Below are 9,737 nucleotides of genomic sequence, written 5' to 3' on the forward strand. Positions count from 1 at the left end.
TAAAGAGAATTTTTTATTTCTTTGGTAAATAAAGAATAGAAAACAAGGTGAGGGTGGAAAAATCTAGCGTCGAACTCGGGTAATGATTTGGATAAAAGGTACGCGTTAGAAGACCAACCCACCGTAATAACTGTAATTTATGAATGAAACGGCTATTTTGGTCACATGTAGAGCGCACGCGTCTCTATGGTGAGAGGAAAACAATCCTGCGGTAGTTTCTCCACTTCTAACTATCATTTTACGCATTTACCCCTACTCTTTTATGTAAATCCCTCCTCTTCTTTCTTATGTACAAAAAATGATTAATCTGAAGTGGTTATGACATATTGCCATTACAGTTCTAAAATGCCATGAAATGATAGTTATTTTGAAGTTAGAAGAACTGGTTTTCACCGTAAATAACATGAAAAAAGAGCCCATATACATAGCATTGCAGCTTGTCCTCCTACTGAATCATATTTGTACGGGACATCTTATAATAATTAAAAAACTAAATTGTGCAATCTTTTAATTTCACGGAATAATAATTTCATCATCATTAATAGTATCTCGTTTTCACTACCAGATAAAGATAAAGAAGAAAAGGGGAAAAAAAAAAAAAGGAAAAAGAAAAGAAAAAATCAAATTTAATTAACCCAAACACGTATACTCGTAAAGGAATTAAATGTATATTCTTTTCTCAAGCCTTGCCCTTCTCCCCCAATCTCTCTCCTTTACCCTAAATGGACACTCATTTGCTACATAAGTCCCTCTCTTGCAACAGTCTCATCAAAGCCAACCTTGGGCTTGAGGCTTGTTTCCTCTGTACCTCTTTTTCTCATCTTTTGTTGGTTTTATGTTTGAAGGAAAAAAAATCTCTTCTGCATTTATAAATTTCTGAATAAATCTCTGCTTTAGCCTTCTCATTTCATGAGATTTGTTGGGTTGGGTTTCTGAGATTCTAGAATGGCACCCAGCTTCGACTGCTCAGCCTCGACCCTTCTCTGTGCCGAAGACAACAATAGTTTCATGTGTTTTGAAGATATTGACGACGGGGCTGAGAATGAGTTTGGGGTTGGTTGGCAGCAGCAAGACCATCGAACCGATCATCAAAATCAGAGCTTTAGTGGCTTGGAATTCTCGATTGGGTTCCCACTGCAGAGTGAAGAGTGTTTGAGTTTGATGGTTGAGAGGGAATGCCAGCATTTGCCTAGGGATGATTACTTGAGCAGGTTGCGGAGAGGGGACTTGGACTTGGGTGTGAGGAGGGAGGCCATTGACTGGATTCAGAAGGTAGGTTGCTGAGTTCAGTGATGGGTTTTTGCGGATGGGGGTTTCTCAGTATTTCCTTATTTCCGTTTTGTCTATCGTCAGTTTTCTGGAATGGGTATTCGATCTTTTTCCTCTTTTATCGGTTAGCAATGATACTTTTTGATGGATCATGACGAAGGGGGTTTAGGATTGAGCACACAGATTTCTGCTTCTCCTTCTCATCTTTTGATTATCGTGGATGTATGCAATTGAGTTTCCGTTTTTTACTCTTCTGAAATGATTCGACTGTATTCTGAAATGCGTACTGGGGTTTTCTTTTAGTCTGGTTTTCTATTATGATCTTCATACGTTATCTGTAACCAGTCTGTTGGGCTACTTTTCTTTTTGCTTCACTTGTATTTTGATGTGTTGATACTTAGCAGTGTCCTATTTTCTAAGATGGGATCCGTCTCCATTATTCTTTTCTTTTTTAAATGGAGATTTGGGTACTCTTTCTTGTTGTTTAATGAGTTCAGAAAACTGTCTTCATTTTGTATCTGGGGTTCTTTCCTCTGGTTGATGCTACGTGGAGGTGGTTTATTGTGTCTTCTGCAAATTTACTTTTCCTGGATTGCATTATGCCTATCCTCGTGGTGATGACTAATGCCATTGTTTTGGTTCATTACAGGCGCATGCTTATTATAATTTTGGACCTTTGAGTGCTTATTTATCCATAAATTACTTAGATCGGTTCCTTTCAGCATATGGGCTTCCTGTAAGTTCATGAAATAGACCCAAGAGGACATGTTTCTGTTTCTTTAGGACTATTGATGTCGGTTCCTGATTATCTCTATTCTGCTGTATTTGCTATTGGTAGAGAGGTAAAGCTTGGATGATGCAATTATTAGCTGTAGCCTGTTTATCTCTAGCAGCCAAAATGGAAGAGACTGAAGTGCCTCTATCTCTAGATTTACAGGTGAAGCATCAATTAAGTTAAATGATGTCTATTATAGATAATTTATAGATGTTCTCCTTTTTCCCCTTTGTAACGATTATCCTGATCATATGGGTTTATGTCAGGTAGGGGAAACCAAGTTCGTCTTTGAAGCTAGAACCATACAGAGAATGGAGCTTCTTGTGTTGAGCACCTTGAAATGGAGAATGCAAGCTGTGACTCCTTTCTCTTACATAGAGTACTTCCTTTTTAAGATCAACGATGATCAACCTCCCTCGAGGCTCTGCATCTCAAGATCGATCCAACTAATCTTAAGCACAATGAAGGGTAATTCTTTCTCTCAATTTTTTTTCCTGCCTACAGCAGTATTAGAGGAGATCCTGGCTCCTGATCCAGTGCTCGGTTGGAATTGAATGCAGGGATTGACTTCTTGAATTACAGACCTTCTGAGATTGCTGCAGCAGTGGCGATGTCTGTATGTAGAGAAGCCAAAACAGTGGACATTGAGAAGGCTATTTCTTGTTTTGTACATGTAGAAAAGGTAAAGTTGGTTCCTGTACACCCAAATAATTTTTCTTTTATTGCAGCTATGATTAATTGATTATTAGTCAATCTGATCAATTAGCTTATGAATGAGTTGTTGTTTTGGGTTTTGCAGGAGAGAGTGGTGAAATGTCTTGAACTCATCCGGGATATGTCATTGATTAGTGGGTTTGTTAAGGTTGGTAGTGGCTCAATTTCGTCAGTGCCCCATAGCCCAATTGGGGTGCTAGATGCCGCATGCTTGAGCTATAAAAGTGATGATTTAACAGTTGGGTCATTTGCACATTCTTCTCATGGTAGTCCAGATACAAAGAGGAGGAAACTAAACAGTCCATCTGAGGTGGACCATGAGTCATGAGATTGGGAGGTGGGGTTCTCACTTTTCACCCAAATCAAATTAGTTTGGTTTGGTGGATGGGAGTTTTGGTGTGGCTTTGCAGCCCCCTCTCCTCCCTTGAAAAAAGGATAAAAGAGAGGAAAGAGCTGGACTTTAGAAAAAAAGGAAAGAGAAAAAGGGTTGAATGAATCTGTAGCATGAATTGGACAGTGTTCAGCTGTGTATTTAACAGAATTCTCAACTCAGCAGAAGAGAAGGAAAAGGGGGGAAAATTGAATGTGCCCACCTATGCTGTTGGGGGATTTGTTGTAACTTCCATCTGAGAAACCAAAAAAAAAGGAGAAAGAAAAGAAGCAAGAGCAAAGTTGAGAGAAATATTTGTTCATGTTATTATGTTATTATTTATTTGTGAAAAATTTAGAAAAAAAGTACCAGTCCCTTTGGGGGAACAAAAAGAGACAAGCACCAAAACAGAAAAGAGAGAAAAAAAAGGAAGTGGGTTTTTTATTTTATGATTAAAATATGAAAAAACAGTTTTCTAATAATCCATGTCATCAAAATGATGATTTCTTTTTGGTATTTCTGGTTCCCTGTCATCCTTTATTTGACCGTCTGATCATAGAACCTGGGGTCTGTTGCCCTCTTTGGTGATAAAGTGAAGAGGTCTGAGTCATATACAATGCAACATGGAAACCCTTGTTGATCTACTAAATTAAAGAAAATAATTTGTATCTTAATCGAATTAGTGTTTGTAGGTGTTGATTGAGTACTGGAGATGAGGACCCCTCATGCTCTCCCTCCCCCTTAGAAGTTTCAGACTTTCAGTTAAAAGAAGCCAGTCAGTCATGACTCATGATGGAGGAATTATTCTCTAATTGTCTCTAGTCTAGTTTTGATACAATTCTTCTATGTTTTATTATTTTTCTTGGCCCGCCACTGTCACTGTGGTCCTGTATGTCTTGATTTGTTTATTATTCCTAACTTCATGAGTTTTAAAAATATTTATAGCAACATATATTACATATATTAATGGAGTACATGTTGCTACTATTTAAGCACTAATTGTTAGTTTGTTACATTCTACATTCCACCAACTGTAGCACGTGCAAAAGAAACGTGTTGGGGGCATTTCGGAAAATAAATAAATATTATTTTGCACAGATCCCACTTATGACATAGAGGGCATTTTTCTTTGTCCAAATCAATATCTTTATATAATTATCAAAGATTCAAAGTGCCCTTAAGTTCTTGTTGCACGTGAGAAAACAAGCTCTGGCCTCTGGAATTCGGATGAAGTATAAGTGTATGTTTTGTTTCGTGAATTTGTTTTGTATATGCGTTTATCAAAATGTTTTTCATCTTAAATCAGCGTCTACTATGATGATTCATATGATTATGTGCATATCATAAACGGTTAACGATATCCCAACGTCAATTGATTATTGATTTTTTGGCGTATGAAATTTCTCTGGTGGAGCCTATTTGAATGTGGGATTAGGTAGGATCCATTTAAAGAGAGGGTCCTAATGTAAGACACGTGACATGCATGCACAAGGATGTCTGGTGTCAAAGCCAACTAAAGAAATGATCCTTTTGGCATTTAATATCGGATCTCATGCACATAAAATACGGGCAAACCGTAAAAGGGGTATAAGGGCACATTTGATTCATCTGGATAGGGTTTGGAATTATAAATGGCAACTGAATGGGTTTGGGGCAGGGATTACATTCCCCATCCTTGATCTCGACCCCCAAATCATCCTCTCTTGCTGTCCTCGATCTCTGGTAAGGAAAGGAATCCCCCTCTATCCCCAACGATGGGGATGAATTTTCTGTAGGAGACCTGAATCCCTGACAGACTGAGAGGTTGAGACAGAGAGAATGAGAGATTGAGACTGAGAGAAAGAGGACCGGGAGAGTTAAAATCGGCGACGAGAGAGAGTTTGACAGGTGATGGCATCATGGCGACGACGGTCAGCGATAATAAGTGAATGTTAGAAGGACTGATGACTGAAACTCTTATTTATATATTCTCTATCAATCGAGAAGGCACGAAGCTAGGGTTCTGAATCTTTTGTAGCAATGGCGGCCGGCGAATTGGCGATTCAACTACAAAGAGTCGAAGATGAAGGAAGGCAAATCGGTGAAGCTGTTCCAGAGATAGACAAGTTGAGAGTTCTCAACTTCTCTAAGTCTCTCTTCTCTCTGTCGAGGGTTTTAGACTTTAGTTTTGTATTTTTACACTTTTACTATTTTTCAAGTTCTCGACTTCCCCGTCCCTATCCCCATGCCCGATCAAGGATTTAGGGGTAGCCCCATCCCCGACCCCGACCCCACCAAGGTACCCATCACCCCCAACCCCATTGGGTCGGGGAGCCTGGGTACCTGTCGGGGACGGGGAAAATTGCCACCCCTATTTAGAATGGGAATATTTCAACTATTTAGTCGGGTGGAATTAAAACCTGCCTCCGCCCCTGAAATAAAGATCATTTCCATTCCGATTCCAATCTTAACCAAACAGTAAGATCATTTCGATTCAGATTTTGTGAGATTTTAATTTCGATTTTAACTATGAATCAAATGGACCCTAATTTCCTAAATTAAGCATATTATAAATCCATGAATATCTCAAATCCGAGTCGGTCAAGAGTCAGAATTAACCGTGCATTTTACACTCTTACTCTTTCTATTTCATATCGTATAGAAGTTTGTTGGCTTTGACAATGTAGTGTTTGATTCCATTGCTATCACCTAGCGTTTTTATTGCCTATCCGTTACCATTAAATAAGAAAACATCCTTTTTAATGTTTTCTTAAACCATATCTTACCAATTTCCTAGACGTGATCGTTTTTTCAGCATTTTCCACAACCCAAACAAATAATTAACATAACTTCAAAACTCAAAACACTGACATGGTGCTGATGTATCACCGTTTTCCAGAAAACCGGCATGGGTTGCAAACATCCTCCAAATCAACTGAGTAATGGCTAAAGTGATGTTGAGTACTGGTTCCATTTCGTTTGTGTTTGAGATCTGGAATCTTGATGCTGCTACATAATTACCGCATTGGTGCTTACACCTCAATGGTAAAAAATACCTGTCTGTTTTGATTAGGATTAGATAGGCACACATAGACCTGTTCATGGGCTGGGTAGCCCGATGGCCTGACCCGGTCTGGTCCGTTACTTTTGGGCTTGGACAAAATTTGAGGCTTATGGGCTTGGGCTCGAGGTTTAAATACCAGGTCCAATCATTTTTTGGAGTTGTGCTTTTCTACTTTTGTTAGTGAATTTTTTTTTACATTTATTAGATTACAGAAGTTCATTTGTTCTCCTACATCCATTTATATATTTTGTTCTTCTTGAGAAATTGTATTTGGGTTCTGATTGATGTTATTGGCAATTCTATGTATTTGTATCAATTTCTTGAATGAATGAAATATGATTTTAGCCTTAAAAAAAGTTCGGCTCGATACTATTACATATAATAAATAATCATTTATGTTATATATAATATATATTTATTTCTTAAATTATTAATAAATATTAGTTTACTATTAGAAAATACAAATTAGTTTATTAATTTATTAAATTATTATTAAATAAATAATATTAATTTATAAAAGTACACTGAAAATAAGACATTTTGTGTACAGGTTGAACTTTATATAAAGACCGGGCTCAGACTCAAGATGTAAACCTGATAATTGGGCCAGACTCGAACTCGGGCCTGTACATTTTCTATTGATAAAAAAGTAAAACCCGATTCCGCCCAACCCATGAACAGGTCTAGGCACACACTATGAGCATGTTAAGTAAGTATTTAAAAGTTTCCTCACATCTTTCCTTAAGAAAAATACCCCCAACCAACCCTTCAAAAAGATTAAAATCAACTTGAATATTTATTGTGTGCTCATTCATACTTATAATGTTGTGCCTAATAGATCCGTCCTGTTTACGCTGAAAGCTGTATTACTTGAATAAGTCTGTTTGAGAAAGCCAAACAACGAGGTTTACCATTTGTATTACAACACAAAAACTGTCTAATCGGCGGTTTTTACAACCAAACAGGTGTATAGTTGCAATGGTCACTTTGAGATTGAAACGCCTTAACCTCAAAGGCAGCCGTACCAAACGCCCACTAAACAGTCCTATACATCCAACTGTCCAGGGATGTCTCAACTCTATTTCTCACAATTGGTATTTAGTACTGACTTCGAATCACCTGCCAACAAAAAACATTTCAACACTCTCTTAACATCATCTGACACAGCACATCTCAATTTAACACTGAAATCTATGATTAAGCGAGACCCTTTATATATGAGATGTGCGGTGTTAGATCATATCTATTTATAATGGGAGAGTGTTGGAACATCTTTACTTGGCAGGTGATCCCAACTCCTTTGATACTGAACACGAGCCCAAAGGCCGGAGGAATGATTGATGCAGGTTTAGCACAGGTACAAGTTGTCGCAACTCGCAAGGCAAGCTACAGGGTTCTTGGCATGATTCAGTTTACCTCTTCTCTCTGGTATTATTAAATGCTTTTGTATAGGAGCAAAACTATCCGAATCAACAATCTGTCTTATAATTTTCGTACAAGTTTAAAATCAGCACGATGCGTTTGGGATCAATACCGTTTTTTGAGAGGCAGTGTTACATAAACATTCTGTTTTCTCTAATTTCCTATTTGGTACCGTTTTTAACAATACATAAGCACACTATTGCTAACAATAGTAGAAAAAACAGGAAAACATCAAAAAGGGTGTTTTCTCATACTATATCTTTCTCAATTTGCAAGGCATGATTCGTAAAAACAAGTACAGGCAGGCGTTTTCTAAAAAACAAATTTCTACTCATGATGGGTGTATCCCCAGAGCGCATGCACCCATTGAGATTATGCAACATGCAAACGAGCCACAGAGAGGGGGGGGGGGGGGAAGGGAGGTGGAAATTAAAGTTATTAGAAAATGGGGCCCTGTCCAAACTAGAATTGGGTTTAGTGCTATTATCAGCTGGCCACACTATGAGGGGCCATTGCTTGCAAAAGTGGTAAAACCTCTACCTCTTGAACTGACAAGCGTGAGAACATGGATTCGAGACTGTGAAGCAAAAAATGCCAAAGGTTAGTTCCGTATCCAGTCCACCCCTCCCAATATGGCCCTTTATTCCAAGATACGTACGTAATCAATGGCTTGAATGCTTGGAACTGCCCCAACTGGTTGTCCTCAATACTGGGCTCTATCACCACTTTATCAATTAATGGAACAATATGAATATTAAAAGGAATATCAATATGCATAGAGACGGTATATATGGACCTACACCACCATCGCCCAAAAGTGTTGTATATCAGTGACTCAGTGCCTGGCATCGACTTCGTCATGGTCCTTCAAATCCAAAAATCTCAAGATGTATACTTTATCTGCCCAAAGTGAATTTGGAGGTATTTGAGAATTGAGACCACCCAGGTCCCAGAATCTATTTTACGTTTCACATTGATACTTTTTTCAATTTTATCTTAACTGTGCAATCACTGAGATGAGAAGATTGGACCTTTCAAATGGTTGAATAAATGAAACCTTTTTCTTTCTCAAACAATGATCCGATCCTCCATGTACACATGCAATCAAACTTATTAATTTAGAAGATTTCAAGCTAGAGAGCTGGGAAGAACGGATAGAAAGCTTCGGCCTTGGGGTTAATCACAAAACGTACATACTCGACGAATCAAGCCGTGCTGCAAAAAGTAAGTGGGTGGTACTTAATTGACTTACATAACAGAGTTATGCTTTTGGAGGAACCACTCAATCACCTGAAAATCTGAGAGCAACTTGGTTGGTTTTGAGCTGAAGACTCTCTCTCGGTGGTGGCGTAGTGCTACAATTCCATTCATTCCTCCTACTTCTTAGAACCCTCAACACTGCTAATCCTCTTTTGCTTTTGTCCCCACCAATGAGACGGGGAGGAGCACCATTTAGTTCTACTCGTGTAATACTGAGCTGATCACAAGCCACTACAGCACACTGTAGAGCCCACGTATCAGGCTGATGTGGCAAACTGTGATTGGCCCACTATCCTCCAGTTCTCGTAGAGAGAGGATTGGGGCACATTAGTCTGATCGGGCTCTCAGAGTCTCTCTACATAGGACATACTACATAGTACAGAAAGACATCATGCGCACCTTTACCACCACCTTTTCTATTTACCTAATGCAAACAGCTAAGCATGGTCAAAGTACATATTTTAAGTTACCATATTAACTACCTGAAGCATATTCTTTCTTGATAACATGATTTCAGATGGACGAACAGAAAACAACAGAAGACAACAACCTTGAATCTGTAAGATGCCCATGCCTCTACTCCCAAACCAAACAAACCATAAGCCAAAATGGTCAGTTTGAAAAGCCAAAAGTTATTATTATTATCCTCTCTCTCTCACACACACATATGAGAGCTATATATCATAGGTGTCAGCGATTTCTCGGTTGTCTACCAAAAAAGAAAAGAAAAAAAAAGGTCACTGCCACTGCAATACGTTCAAGGAGGTAGAGAATGATAAAGAAAGGTGGAAAACGTTGCCCCTGTTAAGTAATTTTGAGAATTTAACCCTATCTAATGAGTTCACTTGATCATCATTTGTGGAATTTGCATGGGTGCCCCACAG

General features: G+C 38.5%; 1 protein-coding gene and 1 long non-coding RNA gene across 2 annotated transcripts; both read left to right on the plus strand.

Moving 5' to 3' along the window:
* Window positions 1-656: 656 nt before the first annotated feature.
* LOC148876647 (cyclin-D3-1-like) lies at window positions 657-3,644 on the plus strand. The gene is made up of 6 exons (XM_088951182.1): window positions 657-1,272; window positions 1,919-2,005; window positions 2,108-2,206; window positions 2,311-2,512; window positions 2,605-2,726; window positions 2,844-3,644. The coding sequence occupies exons 1-6, from the start codon at window positions 946-948 to the stop codon at window positions 3,084-3,086; spliced, it is 1,080 nt and encodes a 359-aa protein (XP_088807308.1). The 5' UTR covers window positions 657-945; the 3' UTR covers window positions 3,087-3,644.
* Window positions 3,645-4,761: 1,117 nt separating this feature from the next.
* LOC148876648 (uncharacterized) lies at window positions 4,762-6,435 on the plus strand. The gene is made up of 2 exons (XR_016100386.1): window positions 4,762-5,233; window positions 6,007-6,435. It is a non-coding gene; the product is annotated as an uncharacterized LOC148876648 (long non-coding RNA).
* The last annotated feature ends 3,302 nt before the right edge of the window (window positions 6,436-9,737 follow it).

This window comes from Nelumbo lutea, chromosome 1 (assembly GCF_056320005.1).
Source record: "Nelumbo lutea isolate HS-2025 chromosome 1, American lotus-T2T, whole genome shotgun sequence".
In the NCBI taxonomy this organism is placed as follows: Eukaryota; Viridiplantae; Streptophyta; class Magnoliopsida; order Proteales; family Nelumbonaceae; genus Nelumbo; species Nelumbo lutea.

What these genes read in the sequence shown, in the direction of transcription:
- LOC148876647 (XM_088951182.1), top strand. Translation starts at nt 946, where the DNA reads ATGGCACCCAGCTTCGACTGCTCAGCCTCGACCCTTCTCTGTGCCGAA. An exon ending in CTCTATCTCTAGATTTACAG is followed by an intron (nt 2,207 to 2,310) that starts GTGAAGCATCAA and finishes GGTTTATGTCAG; the next exon opens with GTAGGGGAAACCAAGTTCGT. An exon ending in AATCTTAAGCACAATGAAGG is followed by an intron (nt 2,513 to 2,604) that starts GTAATTCTTTCT and finishes AATTGAATGCAG; the next exon opens with GGATTGACTTCTTGAATTAC.